Source organism: Phaethon aethereus (genome assembly GCF_964289735.1).
Source record: "Phaethon aethereus genome assembly, chromosome: 6".
NCBI classification, from domain to species: domain Eukaryota; kingdom Metazoa; phylum Chordata; class Aves; order Phaethontiformes; family Phaethontidae; genus Phaethon; species Phaethon aethereus.
Window position 1 is genome coordinate 29,639,574 of NC_138580.1, and position 20,401 is coordinate 29,659,974.

The 20,401-nt window shown below is 39.2% G+C and overlaps 1 protein-coding gene across 1 annotated transcript; it reads left to right on the forward strand.

Annotated features, from left to right (window-relative positions):
• Positions 1–5,040: 5,040 nt before the first annotated feature.
• Positions 5,041–18,982, forward strand: CPO (carboxypeptidase O; the record flags this gene model as incomplete). The annotated part of the gene is made up of 11 exons (XM_082001567.1): positions 5,041–5,238; positions 8,457–8,532; positions 8,953–9,077; positions 11,604–11,718; positions 12,766–12,867; positions 13,638–13,742; positions 14,339–14,449; positions 15,600–15,690; positions 16,266–16,468; positions 17,416–17,500; positions 18,714–18,982. Exons 1-11 carry the CDS (start codon positions 5,159–5,161, stop codon positions 18,980–18,982), a joined length of 1,362 nt encoding a protein of 453 aa, XP_081857693.1. The 5' UTR covers positions 5,041–5,158.
• Positions 18,983–20,401: the final 1,419 nt, after the last annotated feature.

Sequence of the window (20,401 nt, forward strand, 5' to 3'; positions counted from 1 at the left end):
TTAAGTTAAAGTGACTATAGTGTATATTGTTTGGGTCTAACAAATCGTATGGAAGCATATTCACATCTAACCATAGAGTATTTTAGTGCTTGTAATAGAACTCATTAAAAATAATGTTGGTTATTCTAGAATACAGTGCAGTAAGCTTGTTTTTTAACCATTAAGTAATAAAGACTTATGTGCTGTCTTTTACAGTTCTGCTAGTTGCAATAAAATAATACTATTTTATTTACTTACAAGGGTAATTATTTTAATTAAAAATACAAGATAGGCTTTTAATGTTAGGTGACATCTTCTTTAAAAAGGCTTAATTAAAACAAACAACATATTGCTTTGACAGCTAAAGGTTTACAATGAGTTTTGTTTCTTCACAAAATCAATGATTCTTGCCTAATTCTTGCCCACTCAGAACATCAATATAGGATCAAGCACTTCTGAAAATCCTTTTCCCCCAGAGCAATACCTTTGAAATCGTAAGTTCTAATCATGTCATCAGAAGGTATTCTTATGAGGGAAAGTTTTCAGGACTGGAGAAGGTCAGTGAGAAAGTCTAACTGGTCTTTCTGATAGTTGATTCAGGCACATTAAAAACTGTCAGCAAATTGAATTTTTCCTTTTATCAAACTACAAGGGCCATATTTTGCAGCCAGCTTGTATGAGTGGACTTTGGGTTCAGCAATTTACCATTGCACCTGAAATATACTACTAGTATTTTTTTTAAGTTAAATTGCACAATCCTTATGCAGACAAATTTCCCATAGGAACTGTGTTTGCATAAGGACTGTAGGATTTTGTGCACAATTTGTAAAGGTGATCATCCTTAACTCCTAGAACTGAATCAACAGTGTTTGTTACCTTTAGTAACAGGTGGTAAATACAATCTTGAATTCAGATTATATGTTAAAGGACCAGCTCGAGGTTCATTAGCAGTGACATTTTGCCATCTAAAGGATGAAGGAAAAATAACCACCCAGGCCACCTGTTATTAAGGAAAGACAATTTACTAACAACATTCTCCTTTCCCGGTTAAAGAAAAGGGTGTCTGAGGGAGCTGCTCTGCCAGCCTGGTTAAACCAATAAAGATTTTGTCAGCCTGCTTCAGCTCGCTTCCATAAGGAACTGCTTACTGAACAGGTACTTGAAGCTCATCTCTGATAACAAAGCAGTCTAGAAACTGTATCACAGGACTTGTGGAAAAAAGGCAGGTGTTATTACCCACACTGACACAACACACTGATATTTCCAGTTCTGGCTCAAAGTATGTGAGTATGCATGTGTATAAATGCTGTAAAAACTATGGAGAAATCTTTGAAAGTATCTGTAAATGTGTATCTCTTGAAATTACTAGATCACGTACTAATCATCAAATTAGTTCCACTAAGCTAAAGCTTAAGTATCCTATGTCATTTCATGATCTGCAGGACACTTAAGGTTGGCTTAATGGAACTAATTTTAAAGTTTGCTAGTGACGTCATTCTAATCTAGTGTATGTTGGCTGGAATTCTTTCTGGTTTAAGATTATTTTAAAATCCCAAATGTAAGGTTAACGGGGTGTTTTCAGTGTAGTCTCAGAGAAAGAGGGAGAGAGGAAAACTCAGCAAGATTGGTCTAGAAGAGAATTGTCATAACTCAGCATAGCTTCCAGTATATTCCCACTTATGCTAGGATTGTTGCTGGAGCTAATATGGCTTGAGAAGTTAGCACTGTCAAAACACAATGGAGTCCAGAGAATTTAAAAAAAGCTTTTCTCTAACAAACTGTGAAAACTGAAGACTTGGCATACTGAAAGGAGCAATGATTCACATTGCAGACCACACAACGTATTGCTGAATATTCATATGCTACAGAACTAAGACCATATACTTAATATTGTAGATTGAGTTGGAATATTCTGAACATGGCTCAGAAAGACAGAAATATCTTTTAGTACTCATAGAAAAAGACAATACCTACAGAATAAGCTATCTCCTATGACAAGTCAACAGGAAACAGAACTGTCAGTTCTTTGTGTCCTTCCTCCAAGTAAAGCTACAGTGATAACCAGAGGATATTTTAGTAAAACAGCTGAATTGTCCATCCCCCTTCTTCAGTGGAGCAGGAGACTAGGATTTAAGGCACATTAGTCAGCATGTTACTGTATTGATTCTGTTTTGGACACATGCTGTGAGTTTTCTGCAGCATGAGAGGAAGAGATTTACTGGAGGATGATTTTCTCAGAATCAAGGTGATGATTTGAAAAAATGTTGATCATGTTGAATTCCATCTAGTTCTAGTTTGGTTTTTAGTTCAGATAGAGTCAGTGCGGGATTTAGCCGTGGAACTGGGAAAGCTTAACATAATGAACTGATGTTTGTGGAGGCATAAAAGTGTGCAAGTTTTTTGCCTTTTTAATAAGCTCTTTGTCCTTGAAAGTTAAATGTAGCTCTGTAGGAAACCTGGGTGCAGGCAGCTACCAGGATCAAACCCACCACTATATGATAGTTGTTTAAAACATGTGGTATGCTTCAGTATGGAATCTTTAAACAAAACAGTTCTAGCTTGCGGCTGTTGCTACACAGACTGTATGCAGATAAGTCACAAATAGCTGAGCATATGTGTGGTGCAAGGTTAAAACAATAACAAGCAGGTCGAATCATTCAAACACTGGAAATCACTTTGACTCCAGGCCAAAAGCTTAGCTTGAGATGATATCAGTATGGGATAAAAAGAGGATAAACTAACAGGCTTAGCAGCCAGCTTGTTGGAGTCAGCATATAGTATCTATACTTCCAGCAGGAGAGCAGATGGTCATATATTTAAGGAAGCACCAGACAGGGAGTCAGGAGATCTGAATTCTATTCCTGGCTCTGCAGCAGTGTTCCTATGTCACCTTGGGGAGCCACTTTTTTCTCGTTTTTTCTTAATCTTTTAAGTAGTGGAAATAATATTTGCTTGTCTCACAGGGCAGTTGAGAGGCTAAACTGATGCTGAAAAAATGCTCTGAAGCTCTAAGAAGAACATATGGAAGAACTGCAAAGTAAACTTGTTTGAAAGAAAGGACACTGCATGGTTTCATATGGCATGTTTGTGCCATATGTTTATGACCTTTCCTCTCCCCAGAATGTCCCATGCCTTTTTGCACACAGTTTTCAAGGAGGGAATAAATGGATTAAGCTGCCTTCCACATTTCCTAGAAAGATAAGCAGCTGCCAGTAAGAACCTGACCAAAGAACAGACTTTATTACTGAGAGAGACGTTATTTATGCCCAAGAGGGCAATAGGCTTGTTCAAGTTAACTGTTTGTCCCAAGATATTTTTGCATTGGTGGCACAATAATGTCTCTAATGGCTTTTATTCTGCATTCAGCAGTGCTGCTTGCAAGCTGAACATTAAGTATTGTCTTGTATGAACAATTCTTCTGCTGAAGTCCCAAAAGAAGTCAATGTTTTAAATCAGTGAGAAATGTCCATGATTATTTGCACAGGACTTTCATCTAAAGCCCATTAAAATCAACTAGACTTCAAAGGAATTTGAATCAAAGACCTAGCAAGCAGCTGTCATTTCTTCTGAATCCTATGCCCATTAAGCAAAATGACCCTATCTGTCTCCGTTACTATTTGGCATCATAGCACAGAACAAATAGCTTCTGCTTTCAGTGTGGAGGTGTAAGTTTTGGGCTGGTGTTGAATTTTAGCGCTTATCATGATTTGCTCCATTTGTACATATCTTTTTTGCAAGAGGGAAAAAAAAAGATTAAGCCTTTTGTTTTTTTCTTCTATGCTTCCATTTTTCTTGTTCCTAGATTCTGAGTCCCTGTCAAGGGATTGAACCCCATTTCAAAGCCAGCTCCTGTAAAAGGGCACAGACGACACTGCAGAAGACTTCAAAACATTAGTCCACCTCATGGCAGTGGTGGAGAAAAAGGAAGCAAAAGCAAAGTTTATCTGAGCAGGTGTCCTGACTGTCAACATGGAATATGGTCTTCCAACATGAGTTTGTGTTTCTGATTCCTCAGAAATGGAGCTGCCTCTAATCCTGTAAACTGGACTTCCTTCAGCTCTTCTGGAAGTCACTGTGGGTTGGATATCTATTTGGAGGGAAGTATTCACCATTTTCAGATTCAGGCTGTTGAGCAGGTTATATTGTGTTGCAATAAAATGAGAAGGGTCTGGTGTGATTTGTGAAGATGACCATATTCTTCTCTTGCATGCAGCCTGGTTTTGTGAGAACACACTTTTGAGTTAAGCTGTTCCTCTTTTATACTGAGGCAGTTCTGCTACCTGTTTCCTTGATGACAGCTTTGGTAGTAATATAAAAGGACTTCATACTTTGCTGAGAAAGTTTTACAAAGGTATCATAATTACAGGTAATGTCCATTGCATGTGTACACAAACAAACTGACTTTCTGAAGAACTGTGTTATATGTCTAGCTACAGTTAGTTTATTAAGGAAAGAATTCAACTGTTTACTCTTGATATTTGAACCAAGCAAGAAGTTAAATAATTCAGGTAGTAACCAGCCAACTGTTTTGAGTATATAAACAAAAACACTCTTTATGACAGTGTAAAGTTGATAGTCAATGACCAGAGACTGATCTGGTCCAGCTGAAAATGATTTAGGCAAGACTCTAATGTCCTCATCTTTCACAGGAATGTTGGTTGTTTCTTTCATGTCCTCTTTTTGGTTAGGCAAGTGACAGAATTGCAGTTAAGAAGTCAAAGAAGTGCTCAACAAAGACACAAGCACAGGAAGGAAGACAGCAAGGATGGAGCTTGTTTTACCACTGTTCTCTTGTTCTCCCCATCCCTTTGATTTTTATAAGATAATCTGCACTAGTTGCCACGGACCTTGCAGGTAACACTTTCTCCAATGACTACCATTGTAACATTTTAAAAGATTTGAAAATGACATATTAAAAAATTCTCTTATTTCTTAGAAAAAGTGCTTCAGTGATAATGTTGCTATTTGTATGTGTTTGTGTTTTGGGGTGTGGAAGAGATCTTGGAGAATTAAGAAAAAGTAGAACTATTTCAGGTGAAGTTAATGATTCAACAAGGGAAGGTTCCCTTCCAGGGTAAGTCTGGTTATATATTGTAATTGTACAAATGAAGTGTTGAGTCCAGATCTATCCTCCTCCTCTCTAGTCCTGCACTGTCAGGGCTGGGTTCTTTCCAGAAAGATGTGGCTTTTTCTTGGGACCATCTTTTCTCTGGGGATGCTAATTCCTGGAAAACTCTGCTTGAAATTGCAATATGATGGGTGAGTGTGAACGAGGTATTGTGAAGAATTGTGCATGCAGTGAAATTCCCAGGAACTGTGTAAGAATAATAATAACAATTATGAACTAAAATGCAGGAGATAAAGTTACTAAGCTATAAGATTTGTAAGATTTGGAAAGAAAACATAAAGATGGGAAATTAAGAAAGGGTGAACCAAATCCAAGCCAACAAAGATATGGCTGCTGCCATAGGAGACACAGAAGGCATCTCAGGATGCTCTGCAACCGTTAGCTGAAATTCCTTTGGCTTAGCCTCTTTCATAATGAACTTTGAAATCAGATGCTGTAGGAATAAAATGGTTTTTCTGAGTATAAAGTGGGGGAGATGACTGAGCAAAATTATATCCATTAATAAAAGACGGCTGAGGTTATGTGGTGTCTTAAAAGCAGCTCAGATACTGAACCCCTGTTGGAAATCTGTAACAGTAACAAAAAAAAGCTAATGGAATTGGTCCAGACAATTTTCACCCCAAGGTGTTCAGAGGATGAGATTATCACCTCTTTCATTACTGATTAATGTTTTTGAAAAGTATGAAATGTCTAGTTTTGCTGTATTCTCCATTCTCAGTTCTGCTTCATAAGAAAATGAGTGATATAAAATCATGCTGGTTGCCTATCTAAACTATTTTGTTTCATTCACCCTCAACTCTAGAAGGCATGATAGGTCACTCTGCCTTACAGCAGTTGGATTTGCAGAGCAGCACAAATACAGTGGGGAGGCCAGCTATTCACATATAACTTTATACACAAAATTTTCTAAAGTAAACTGAGAATGTAGCCCAGTGCTGAATGCCTCTAGATTAATTATATCCTCAGAATATAGTTTTAAAAAGGAGATAAAACCAAGCAATACCTACTGCAAATAAGTTCCTTCATAGTGTACCCATGCAACAACTCTCCTGGCAAAGCTCCTGGCAGAGCATACAGAGACACTATTTCTCTCTTTAAAATACGTTATTTCCCTTGGATATTATTTAGTCTTTAGATTTGTATCAGGGATGCAGTCAGAGCCTGTCAATTTCACTGAGTAGAATTCAACAGACCCTTGGAAATGTAGTGGTCATTTTTGTTTCTAATTGCTGTCAGGACTGAACTTGTTGAGCATGGGATTTAAAAACACACCTAACTGAATTGTCAGTGTGACTTTTGGTGGGCAGCACCTGTACAAAGATGAAATGACTAGTAAAGCCCTTTTTCGTTGTCATTTGCTCTGTTCAACAACTGAAATGAAATATCCAATCTATGAGCATCCAAGGAAATGCAGCTTGTGCTGAGAACAGTCCTTTAATTTGGTAAGAAAGCTTAACTGTAACATTTAAAAAACTGTTGTTTTCATGTGGTCACATGGGCTGACTTTGCACTTCTCCACTGAGAATCCTAGTCCATAATCATAAACAAGTGTGTGCTTCCTAATCTTAGTTTACTATTAAAAATGATTTGTCTCCACACTGGCTATTGTAAAAGGTTTATCAGTAAATAAGAGCTGGCCATCTGGCAGCAATCTGACTGTCTGGCATTTCTTTCATTTGCTGTAATTAAGACATAATGTCAATGAGGATAGAAGATATTACAGGATATTGTTTCCCTTCCTGATAGACAAAGAGCAAAGCAAGCCCAGGCATTTATAGAGAGAATAAACTCTGAACTGCAGCTGAGTTGTTTATTCTCCTATCAAAGATGTTTATCCTGCATCTACAAGGTTTATTACAAAGATATGGTTGTTGTACCAAATTGTTAGCAATGCAAATGTAATCATTTTGCCCCATAGATGAGAGTCCTATATGCTAACAGCATCTCTTGAACTAGTAGTAAACAGCCCATTTTAACTATCAAGTTCTACGTTTCTCTATCAACAAAGGTGGTATTTTCAAGAGAGATGTAAAAAAACCCAAATGCCCCTATTTTTCAGTGGATAATGTGAATGAATAGTGAATTCTATTTGCATGTATATTAAGCTGATAATTGTACATTTGTGTATGGAAGCACAAATGATAGCAGTTGTAGTTCAGATGATGAGAGCATATTATATGGATGACCATAATGACCATGGCTTTAATAAAAAGCCATGCAAGGCTTTTGCAACAAGAATTTCTGTTACAAAAGCTTTAAAATGTTCTTTTTTTGTACTTGTCCTGTAAAGGCTCCAAGGCCCATTGAAGTCACCAAAGGAGAGTGTGAAGCAGTAGTTATTGGTTACTAACAAATACAAATATTTCTCAGGGTCCCCTTTCTATCACATTAGTAGTGGATAACGGCAATCTCACCTTCGAGTAATGTAATGTAGTCATCAAAATCCATTCCTCACTATGACACCCTTTCTTAGAAATGTCACACTTGCTATGAGTCCTGGAAAGTTGATCTGAACGAACACTTGAAAAAAATTAGAAAAATAATTACAAAGGTTTTTTTAATGGAACATATAGATTTACTTTTTCTGCATTTCCAACCATTTTAATTTGTTCTTCGTAAACTTTCAGTATTGTTTTCAGATTAAGCCTGTAGTAAATGAAAGTTCTATGGGATCTCATGAAAATATATTCTCAGACACTGTATCTGTGTGTCTTTTCTAGAAATATGAAATGATAGATCCTGTACTGTGTGTAGTGTGAATTGAGTAAGAATATGCAGTTCTGGAGACCACACTATTCACTATTTGTGGAATAAATTGGCTATTCTCATGACAAGTAGTTTGTGAACATCTCAAGTTCTTAGCAATGTTCATTTATCGTGGCTATCTAATGTTTTTGCATGCTAAAATAGATCAACAAAGCACCAAGTTTAACTGTAATAACTGAAATTCCCAAACAGGAGAAAAAAAGTGACATCTTATCAAATAAATAATTTATTATATATTACCAACAATCTTGTTTTGGCCCTGGTCCTGCAAAGGCAGAAACATACACCAGGGCTCATATGAGCAGTTGGCTTCAGTAAATGTGGTATGGTGAATAAAGAATTGCCACTGGCAAGGAAGCAGAGTTAACCTAATGCTCTAGCAACAGAAAACTCACATTACTTAGTCCTATTTGCAGCTAAAACATTCCAGGAATTCATCACTCAGACATGTTTTTGTTGGAACAGCACTCAGTGGCATGCTCTGTCTTCCTGCTACATAGCAAAATATCTCCTTTTGACTGACGAAATCATTGATACTTTAACAGACATTAAAACTGATCTTGTTTCTCTGCTGAATTTCCAGGGATCAGGTTTTGCACATTGTGCCAGAAACATTTCAGCAAGTCCAGCATCTTCAGCGTCTTTGCAGCACTTTACTGGTGAGTAAGAATAACCATGTGTGCCCAGAAAGCAGAGTGGGGTCTTGGTCTATAAAACAGATTTGCATGGAACTTTTGACAGGAACGGACATTAAAGTAAACTTGAAAAAAATTTACCTAACTTTTTTTTTCTTAGTGTAAAGTGGTATTGCCCTTCCACTACCTAAAGAAATTTATGGGAAGAAGTTGATTTACTTGCATGGCTCTGTGAAGGTGCTGCTCCATATCAGTGGTGCCCGAGTCAATGGAAACACTAAGCCTGTGCTGTATGCTCTGTGAACAAATGGCTGGAGAATAGTTAAGGGGAGAATTTGAAGGAAAACTTCTTCCATTTATTGATATGCAGATACTCTATCTTAAATTTATGTTCTCTTTCTGAAAACAGAGTTTGATTTGTGCATTTCTTTCTTCTCTTCACAGCTAGATTTGTGGAAGCCCCTGCTGCCTGAAGACATCTGGGCTGGAAAAGACCTGCACATAAGGGTCCCAGCCCCTCTGGTGCAGGAGGTGAAAGACAGCTTAGATCAGCATATGATCTCTTACAAGTACAACTTCTAATTTCCTGTTGGGAAAGGCTGTCTCTAACAATCTTCCTTGCTATCACAAAAGGACCTAGTCCTTTCTAATGAACAATCAGCAAGTACTGATGATAGGACCCAACCTTTGTTCCAAGTGCCTCCAACTTATCTTGACCTGCCCAATGCACAGATGCTATGTATAACTTTGAGTTTTAAAAGCACATTGCCCTATGCCCTGTTTATTCACCTTCCAACTAGCCTGGACTGTGAGTTTGGAACTGGGATCTGAGACAGCCCAATCTGTCTTGTTTCCTGCCTTCTCAGTGGCAGAGAATGGCACTCAGAATTATAACTCAGTTTTTTAGCCTAAAGTCAGGAAGCCAAACTTGGTACAATCACTACTAATAGGAGCATGCTTTGCTCTTGGAAAGCCTGGATACTTGAACACAGTGTCCTCCCTATTTTGGAAAGCCCAAAGGTTTAATCAGTGTCACTGCAGAGAAGCAGTCTGTGTAGCTCTCCTTTTCCCTTCCCTGTCTTTTGTTGCTCCTCTGGTTTGGAGAAGAGCCTTTTCAAAGTGAATATTCAGACAGTTTCTTCAAAGCTGCAGTTTCCTACCCCTATTGCTCCCACCAGGCTAGTGAGAATTTCCTGGCACCATCCAGCCAAAGAGAGATATCCCAGCCTGGGACAAAGGTCCTGGTGGCAGGTCCCTACTGTGCACACAATTGGGACCCATGAGCTTCAAGTGGCCCATGATGCTTTACCACACCTACCCAGCCACACATCTTCACTAACTGCCATGCTTCTTCTACCAATCAGAAGATCTAATACAGGTACAAAGAGTATTTATAAAACAAAATGGGATCAAATAAGATCTATTCCGCACACATTCCCACTCCCATTTTGAAATGACTTTTTCAGGTAACCAGTATCTAACTATATGTCATATAAACAGCCCATAGTCATTCAGGGCGGGTGACAAATGGCTTATGGACATACACTGACATTTACCAATCAAAGGTAAGTTACAGGAGGACTGGTGCCACTCCAAAACTGTTTAGAGTTAAAGCTGATCTTGACATCCTACATCTTGCCTGACAAATTCTTTTTAGTAAGTGTGATGCTCTGACAGCCAGAGATGGAGAAAGATGAGATGGGATCCAGTACAAATGATCTGGCATCAGGTTTATACATTCAGGACTTAGACAACATTCCAGATGATACTTAACCTCTTATTTATACCAAGGCTCTTAATTTTCTAATGGTTTCAACTGATTCTAGTGGAAATTTAAAGACTAAGCTGAAGTTAGCAGCTTAATTTTTTTTTTTTTTTTCCCTTGGGTTGGGGCCAGAACTGTATCCATCTTGTGTAGGGACCTAAAGAAAGCAGTGGGTAGTTTAATAGTCAAGTTAAAATTTTGGCCTTGTATTGCAAAGGGCTTGAGATGAGTATGGCAATGTTAGCGTTAAAGTTCCTATAACAGGTTTAAAGCAGGAGCTACCTTCTAGAAGGCAGATGACATGCAAGGAAGGTAACGTGACAGATATATAATGATAGACACATAAATGACAAATTATAATCAGGACAGCAATATTCTGACTGTGTCAGACTCTGGGATTTCAATTCTCCAGAGCTCTGATAAGGCAGTTTGTGGGTGTGGTTTCAGTTCATGGGAATTTGCACTGCCTGAATTTTAGCCTGAAGTTCAAATGTGAATAAACACCAAAGCCTAGAGTGAAAGTCAGCTGTAACTACTCTTAGAAGTTCCTTGTGTGCAGCTTCCAGACATGCGGATCAGTGCTACTGTCAGCAGAAGAGCCTATTAGCATTTACAGTCTTTGAAATCAACAATGTTGAAGCTACCTTTGCAACTGTCTTATCGCAAGCTTTTACAATGAGCACAGATTTGTAACAGTGTTACAAGCGGCTGATTGCAGTGAGAAAGCACAGTGTATATCCAAGTCGACTGAAGCCAAGGAAAAGGTCTTACTGACTCCCTTGGTCATGGAATCACGCCTGTGCTATATTCATTTCTGAACTAATTTGTAGCTAAAAAGCAAGAAGAGCTTTTTGAAGGAAAGAGGAGTTTTGTTGTGATTTTTGCAAATTGCAATGAATACTTCTGTGAAGCCCATGCAAATTGAAAATGTCTCCATAAAATACAGTTGAAACACTAATCTTAAATGTTTCACTTTCCCCTCCTTTTTCCAAAAGGTGGAATTTTAGAATTTTGCCCAAAAGTAGAAATGGTGAAGAACAGAAAGATATTGAACAATTTTTTGTAGAAAATTGTCGATCTCAAAAAAAAGTAATAATCTGGTAAAATAACTACTTTATTGTTAAAACCTAGCAAAAATCTCAGTACTTTAAACTTCCTCTTACATGAAAGTAACCACTATGCTGATGGCGATGAATTTGCCAGGCGGTCCATAACAGAAGAGGCTAAATCCTTTCATTTGCTGCCGTAAGCAATGTACCCACCACGATAGTTCCGCAGTAACTCTTAGGGATTGTTTTCTATTCTATCTCCCCCTTTTCCCTCCCCTCAGAGTCCTAATACCTGACGTGCAGGAACTTGTGGATCAGAGCCTGCCAAGGGAGAGGAGCAGCCACAGGCACGTCCCAGAAGGTTATGTCTACACCCAATATCATCCAATGGAAGAGGTAAAGAGGAATCCAAGTCTGCTTGCTTGCTTTGTTGCTGCTATTTTGTAAATGCCACAGCAAGCAACTCTGTACTTGCAGGAAGCTCAGCTGAAGTCAGTGGAGTTCTTTCTGGCTTTCTTCTTTGCAGAAGCAGTCCTTACTCTTTGACTAGAATCTTGGCCTGGTTAAATTGAACATGAATTTGTGATTGATTTTGATTAAACCCTCAATTCCTCCCTGACCAAAACTTAAATGCTCTGCATGCAGCAGCCATATTGTTTTGCAAATAATATTCTGGGGTTCAGTTGATTGGTTTGCTACCTTTCCACCCTATTATCTCTAGTATTTACCCATTTAAGCCCTACTATATTTGATGCTGAGCCAAATGTGAAGTGCAATGACTATTGCAGTCTCTGGAATCCCAGTGAGGAAGAAGAGGTCAACAGTGGGAGACTTGTAGAAAGAAGTAACTTAAGGACAGGTTTTTGACATTTCAGGAAAGAATAATGTCATGCGGGTGGGCAGTGAAGACTTCTTGGTGCTATGTTTCACAGGCCAGTGGGTAAGCCTGGACAAAATCAGAGCATGGTGGTATTCTTCCTCCTAGCCACATAATAAGAGTGAGAGAGCAGAGTCAATACTCATGTATATTTTGTTTGAGCTACCTATCGGGATAACTGCTACTGAACTCAGATGTGCAAAATCAGTACTGATAGGGAAGAGAGTGTAATACTATTTTGAAGATTTGATGGTGTGGCTCCGTGTCTGGTGAAGTCAACAGAAAGATGCCCAGTAGGACGGGCATGTTGAATGAGGTCCAGAATAGAGTATCAGTGTTGTATTGCAGTGATGATTTCTTTTACCACCCAGTGAGTTATGACCATGTGTTTGCTCAGAGGCAAGTGAAAGGCCTTCCATGAGTGTTAAGTGATATGACAGATTGAAATAAGCTCTGAGGAAAACATTGCTTCTTTAAGCAAAAGAAAGTGCTTTAATCTGGAAATGGAGGTGGGAAAGAGAAGAAAACTCCCATTTTGGATCACGAATTCTCTGTGACTATTTCAGATTTATCAATGGATGACTCGGATCCAGAAGAGCAACAGTGAGCTGGTGACTCAGCACTACCTGGGGAACACAACTGAGAATCGAACAATGTATTATCTGCAGGTAAGGGAAGAACTTTCTTAAAATGGATAAAAGGTATATTTACAAAAAAGTACACAGGAGAAGATAGGATTCAGATATTTCCTGACAGTGAACATCCCAGTTCACTGAAATAACAGGAGATGGTTTTACTTCTCTATAGTACAGTAAGATTTGCCAACTTTCATATACACTATCACTATTGCTATTGCTATTATGCAGTGAAAACAACAAATTTAACTGAAGTCTTGTTTAGGAATACAAATGAAGCTGAAACTAGCTTGGCAACAGCTGTGTGTGAGGATAAAGAGTTTTGCTTTTTTTTTTTAATTACGTTTTACAGCATATAGCCCTTCTGCTAGGAGTATTCCATGACATTTTTTATTGGCTGCTCTAGTAAAAACCATCGTCTTAAGAACTGCTTTAGTTATTGTCTAATCTGTTCCTATCACTGAATAAAATTAGATTCCCTGCCTTTTTTTGCTTCCCTTTCTAAAAAAAAAAAAAAAAAAATCTCAAAGTAAGAACAACCAGTCCTGTGAATGACTAATATAAATGAAAAAAGAAACTGTCTTACTGTTACTCCTGCTCAACAAACACCTTAAAACTCTTGCTCTGTGATACTGCAGAGATGGGGTTATTAGGAAGGAGTGCTTGTCATAATGGTGTCTGTAATAATAATAATCTCAGATGGCTCAACGGCTTATCAAGGAACATCCTTTTCTTTCTGTATTACACTAGGCTATTTTATTGTAATGTAAGTTTTCCAAATGATCATTTTTATACTCTTTCAGATCAGTCAACCATCAAATAAACCCAAAAAGATCATTTGGATGGACTGTGGGATTCATGCCAGAGAATGGATCTCTCCAGCCTTCTGCCAGTGGTTTGTGAAAGATGTAAGTCCTCACTTTTCCACGTAGATAATAAAAAAAAAAGTACCACTTTGGATACTTCTGTTCTCTGTCATGGTACCAAGAATTATGCTTTTTCTGTTAAAATATGATTTTCAAAATTAGTGCACAGTACAGATACCTGTGGAGACCTAAGTCCAAATCACAGTTTGAGATGAGATATGGGACAATATTTGTTGGCGCATTGCTTCCTCCACCTGAAGTGATTCCAAAGCCACTGAACTTGATAGCAAACTCTGCATTTCCCATAGTGGCTTTTGGATCAAGCCCCTCTGCATTACAAAACCACAGTCCCCCTGGAATAAAGCAACCCTAAGATACCATATAGGAATGTTCCACGTGTACTGAAAGTACCTGGAACACAGGTATGCTATCATGTAGCTTTCATACCAGCAAGACTGTATGCATATGAAGTACACTATAACTGTATACACTGTCAATTTGTTAGTGGCAAAAGGTAGACATCTCAACATATTTGGGGATCAAAGAGTGGGTGATTCCCTGATGATAGTTCTAAGCTAACTCTTTCCAGTGATTACCACTAGATTCTCTGCTCAGTCCTCTTTATTTTTAATTTTCAGATTCTTCAAAATTACAAATCTGACCCAAAGATAAGCAGATTTCTGCAGAATTTGGACCTCTATGTCTTGCCAGTCCTCAATATTGATGGCTATATCTATTCCTGGGAAAAAGTAAGTAGTGAAAATCCAGGAACTAGATTGAAAGTTAGATATGCACAGCATGTTAGTTTTAGATACAATCATAACAATTATATTTAAACAGAGAACAGTGACAGAATAATTACTCACACAAATCCTCTCATGGCAGAGAGTTTTTGTTTCTTCTGGTAAATCAGCAGTCACTTGAGATTACAGGGATAAAAAATACTAGCAAATGTCATGAGCCTTGGAAAAAGAATCAATTGCTTTTGAGTTTCTGGGGATGGACTTACTTCCCTGCTAACAGCTCAAGGCTTGGTTGATGGAGTTAAGCACATCTGGAGGAGTCAGTCATTCTTTGCAAGAGATCTCAACTAGCAGATGGGTCTAAGCACCTTCGTAGCATGGAACAGGAGGAGAATTGGTCAAATATTGGGCTATTGAAATAGGTGTGCTTTCCCAAATAATCTTCCTTTTCCAATATGGAGGATAATGCAAAAAGTTGGTCTTCAGCAACTCTCATCATGATTCCAGGCTCCTGAGCCCAGTCAAAACACCTTTTAATGCAGGGCCTCAGTATGGCCCAACAGGCTCAGCCTACTGCCATGTGGATCCTGCTGTCTCCCAGCTTGCTCCCCAGCAAGTTTGGGGCATACCACACATTGCACTTGGATGCATGCGTAATTCAGCCAGGAAGCTCTTACAGGCAGTGCAGTGAGGTCTACAGAAAAACAAGTATAGCAGGGAACCAAGGAGCAGCAGCAAGATTAGCTGACAAAACCATTCATCTTCTTGAATCTGAAACAAACGTAAGTTCAGCTGTCATCTCTTGGACAGAGAGGTATCCCTCACAATGCCAAGTCTTTCTCAGGAGTGCAACACTGCATGGAAGCAGTTGAGTACTACAGAAAAAGCATACTCTTTTTTTTTTTAAAGCTCAGGAAGCTCATTTCAAGGTGCATATTGGCTTGTGGAATATGGCAGCCTGGCTGTAGTAGATAAAATGTTCTATCACTAAGCTTTATCACCCTTGCACACAGACTTGCACTCTTACAATGCAAGAGTTACTCAGAATGCAGAGGTCTACATTCTACATTCTACAAAGGAGCCTTTACACCATATTATCACTAGACCCTATGGATTATTGATTTGTTATTATGTCACTGAAGTTACTTTTGTTCAGGAGCGTTTATGGAGGAAAAACCGTTCTCCACATATGAATGGCACCTGCTACGGGACAGATCTGAACCGAAACTTCAATTCCTCCTGGGGCAGTAAGTTCCAAGTATTTCAGATCAGCAACACAAATGTAAAGCAAGAGTAATAACTAATCTTTGAAATAAGATGAAGTCCTATAGGAGAGAAATACTCATCTTCTTGTCATCAAGACATATGTAAAAATAAAAACCTGGTTTGTAAAAATATTAAGTCTTTGAATTTCAACTGGCATTTACTTTTGTGAGCAGAAAATTGCTGCTTATATAACTATACCTTTAATTCACTGCAGGTGCAAGCATTCGGATCTAGGCAGCAATGTTAGGAGTTAGTCACTTAACAGCCAGTATTTGTGTTTGCCATGATGTTCAAGGAGCCTCCAAAGCTTCCCTGGCAGTTGGTACACTCTGGTGGTGTCAGAGTGTTTTCATTGCAGCCAGCCTGTAAATGTGCATTAAATATTTCAGTCTTGTAGAAAATTTTAGTTGCTACCAACAGAGTAACATGTTAAAGTCCCACTGAGCTGTCTAGTCTCCCTGCCCACACCTTAACACTCCAACGTAAATTTCCCTGTTTCCTCTGAACTAGTGTTTACATGTCTCTCCTTTGATTCACTTCTTGTATTCCTCTCCAGGTATTGGTGTTTCTGATAACTGCAGCAGTGAAATCTTCTGTGGATCTGGACCAGAATCAGAGCCTGAGACAAGAGCTGTGGCTCAGTTTATCAAAAGGAAGAAGAGTGACATTTTGTGCTACTTAACAATTCACTCCTACGGACAGTACATCCTCACTCCCTATGGTTCTACAACTAAACCACCAAGTAACAGTGAAGAACTGGTAGGGAAAAACTTTAATCTTCTACACTTATAGAGAACAAGTACAGGCAGTAGCATGTGGCACAACTCTATTTGCCTTCTTGCCTTTCCTTCATAGGAGTTTGGCTTATTCAGGGGCTTGGCTCCCAGAGTTACTGCCGCTCCATGCAGTATCAGCAAGGTTTATCTGCCTCAGAATTAATCCTAAACCTTCATCTTAAATCAGGAAAATTGAACTAGTACACATAGGGTTACTGCAATGCAAGGTAAGTAGAGAAGAGCACTGAGTTCTTTCTGCATAATAGAATGCATTTGTACTTCAGGATGCCAGTACATTATACACACACGGTTGTCCTGATTGTGTCTAGAAAGGGTATTCCAAATGTGCTCTCTAGGAGAACAGGAGCAAAGTAGACACCTACTTTTTGGTTACGTCTCCCGTCAGAGTGTTCTAATTTGACTTCATTAACGTGTATTTATGAACATTTCAGTAGCTGGAGCACTAGCCAAGAGCATGAGGGACTTGGGTTCAGACTTCATATGAGTCATTGGAGAAGTCAGTCAGTCTGTATATGGCTCAGTTTCTAAAGATGATGGGATACAGAGTCTATGGCAATATAACAAGTGTAAAAGATCAATCACTGCTGTAGTCAGTATCAGTATGCTATACAGCATAGACTCCAATTCTCCAAAATACAACCCTCTAGCTTTACAACAAAGCAAATATCTTCTCTACCTAATACCAGAGTATTTTTTAAAATTTTACATAATTTGCATTAAAAAAATCAAGAACAATTTGCCCAAATGTTTGTAATGAGTTTCTCTAAAGTCCTGAACTAATAATGTCAAAACGTAAAGCTGATCGTATGTAAATGTAAAGCTGAAAGAGACAAAAATTTTGGTCCACTCAAAATAATTGCCAAATGTACTGGCACTGATGACAATGCTGTTCCTATTTTGAACTTATAGATGCACATTGCAGAGAAAGCAGCTGCTGCCCTGATGGGAAAGTATGGGACCAACTATGAAGTAGGACCAACCTCTCTAATTTTATGTAAGTTTCTTTATGTTTCCCTTTGACTGCTCTGTTTTTCAAAGAAGAGAGTCATTCTTGTGTCACAGCATCAGTAAGTACTGTTTTTCTGAGTTTCCTCTTTGAGTAATATTTAATGGGCTGGTTCGGTGGAACATCTAAGCAGCAGTCATTTGAATACAAGATAACACTGTATGTTATAAAGTTGACTGCGGAAAGGAAGGAAGCATTGATCAGAAGCTAGTTCCTATATGAATTCCTCACAGATACATCACAGGGGACAGAAGGAGATTGGTGATAGATCATTCTGACCCTGCTGAAGTCAGCAGCAAAACTCCTATTTCTCTTCACTGGAGTCAAGCGAAAATTAAAATCCCAATCAGGTCTATAGTTACTCCATCAGACATTATCACATGGCAGCTGCTTGCAGTTCTGTGTGAAATATGTTGGTTTCAGCCTCATTCCTAATAGGCTGGATAGCTACATCACGAACACACCATCATGGCTGATAGTAGTTGACAGCCTTTATGTAGAGGACTAGAGGGCCCTGGAGACTGCCTGGTAAGCCCGATATTTTCCCAGTAAGCAAGAAGTCACACTAGTCACTCAGAAGAGGAAGCAGCTCACTCCAGTACCCATGCAGTTTTGCATATTCACAGCATCTGTCTGTGCACATCCCTGAGTCACATGAATCACCCACTGCATGAGCAATGCAGTGTAAGTATAAGGTAACATGTCCATGCCTAGGACTGCATTTTTCCATGGTTTATACTTACACTGAATAGGTAAGAAAAAAGATCCATGAGGCAGATGAACAGTGATACAGGGAGTAGCCGGAAGATTTTCAGACTTGACCCAAATTATGCTTAAAAACATATATACAAAGAAATTCCATGCAGTGTCAGTGTAGGAAATGAAGTACCAGAACAGACAAATGGCCAGTCCATCTTGTAAACCACACCGATCACAGTAAAATGCTAAAAACACAGAATCCCTGGAACTCATCTCCTGTTATTGTACAATACCATCTTATGGAGGATTGTTTCACTTAGGAAAGACTTTTAGTATAATTAAGAATTGCAGCACCTAGAAACTCTGCTCTCTATGTCACAGTGATATACAGTTACTGCTTAGTTCAGGGATTCTGGTATAATCTTGCATTAACTATAGCAAGAAGTATTTTCAAAGAACCATGCTTAATACATATATCTCCCCTCTATTTTTAAATTCACAGACAGTAACTCAGGCTCCTCACGGGACTGGGCTCACATGATCGGTATTCCTTTCTCCTACACATTTGAACTGCGAGACAAGGGTACTCATGGATTTGTTCTACCCCCTGACCAGATTCAACCCACATGTGAGGAGACTATGTTGGCTGTGACAACTATCATAGACTGTGTTGACCAGAAGTACTTCCCAGGTGGGGCTGTGCTGCTGACCTCCAGCAGCCTGGGCCTGAGCCTTTGCTTGAGTGTTGTACTTACATGGACTGTTTCTTAAAAATGTCTTAGAGAACCCAGCAAGAGACTCCCATGCAAAGTATAATGTCCCTTTGAAAAGACAAAATTACACGAGTAGAGGAACTAAATGTCAAATCTTTCAATAAAGGCTCATCCCACAAAATACAAGCATCCACTTTTTTGATAGCTGTGTTTTAGGGAAGGAGGAAAAGATAAAGAGCTGTGGCAATTTCCCAAGCTTTACTGGCTAGCTCTGCAAGAAGCCATCTTGACTATACACGGGGACAGAGCAGTATTACTCCCTGGTTCTTGAGTGTGTTTTCAGCAGCTCACCTGGGCCTATGCAGCCCTTCTGTCAGCCACAGTCCTGCTCTGCCACAATTCTCCCCACTGGCTGACCCTGCTGATTCCTGGGTCTTGCTGGCATTAGCAGGACACCTGTGAGACTTGAATGTACCCAATTCCCACTACAGAAGATTGGACAGCTTTCTTGACATACACCCTCCTTCCTTAAACTGCCACATTTGTATTTACCAGAAAATTACAGGGCCTCAAGAGCTGGTGAAAGGTCATAATCAGGCAACCATCAACAGCAGCCCAAAACAAGCTGGTGCAAGTGTGTGGGGACAGACAAGAGGTGTGGTCCTGTCACTTAGATATAGTCAAATTAGCAAAGACAGAAACCGCCTCAATCCTTCAAAAATCCAAAAGGGAAAGAGAAAAGGAGGATGAGGATGGAGTGTTATTCCTACAGAGCAAACCAGAGAGTGATTTCTTTGCATCCTCAACTTCCAAAACTGTGTGTCTGGTGGCAACAAATATTCTCCTAGATTCAGACTCCTAAGGGATTTCATTACAGATGGTATGTAAAGCAAGTCTATTTACAGAGGGGTCCCTTTCTTACAAACTACCTTAATCCTTTGGGGCTGACGCTGCAGAAGGACTGGGGGCCAGTTGCGTGGCTCTCCATCACTTGGGAGAGCCTGCGGCCTGCGGGGATCTGCCTGGGATCTGCATGCAAAGCTGGAAGCTCAGTGGAGTGCCAGAGGAAAAGAAACGCTTCAGCCCATTGAGCAGGGACCCTCCACTTGAGCCACTCGAAAGGAAACGCCAAGGAAAGAGCTTCTGTGTTTGTTACAGCCAACACCAGAGGGTGCAGGGCATTCACTGAAACAGAGTGGACCTATTTTAACCTGTACTCTGTCTGCTTTTGAATCCAGGAGTCCCACATCCCAGAAATATGTCCACCAGGCTTGGCTATTACAGGTAATAGGATACATTTTTTTTTCCTGATAGAAAAGTCCAGGTGAAAAAAAAAAAAAAAACAGAAAAAAATATTTGTACAAAATGTCTGATTTTCTTAGCAAATTTCAAGATTCTGCTTGAAAAGTGACAGTTTTCTAACCAGAGATTTTCAACAAATCTCCATCTTTGGGAAGTGAACAGTGGGGTTTTTCCC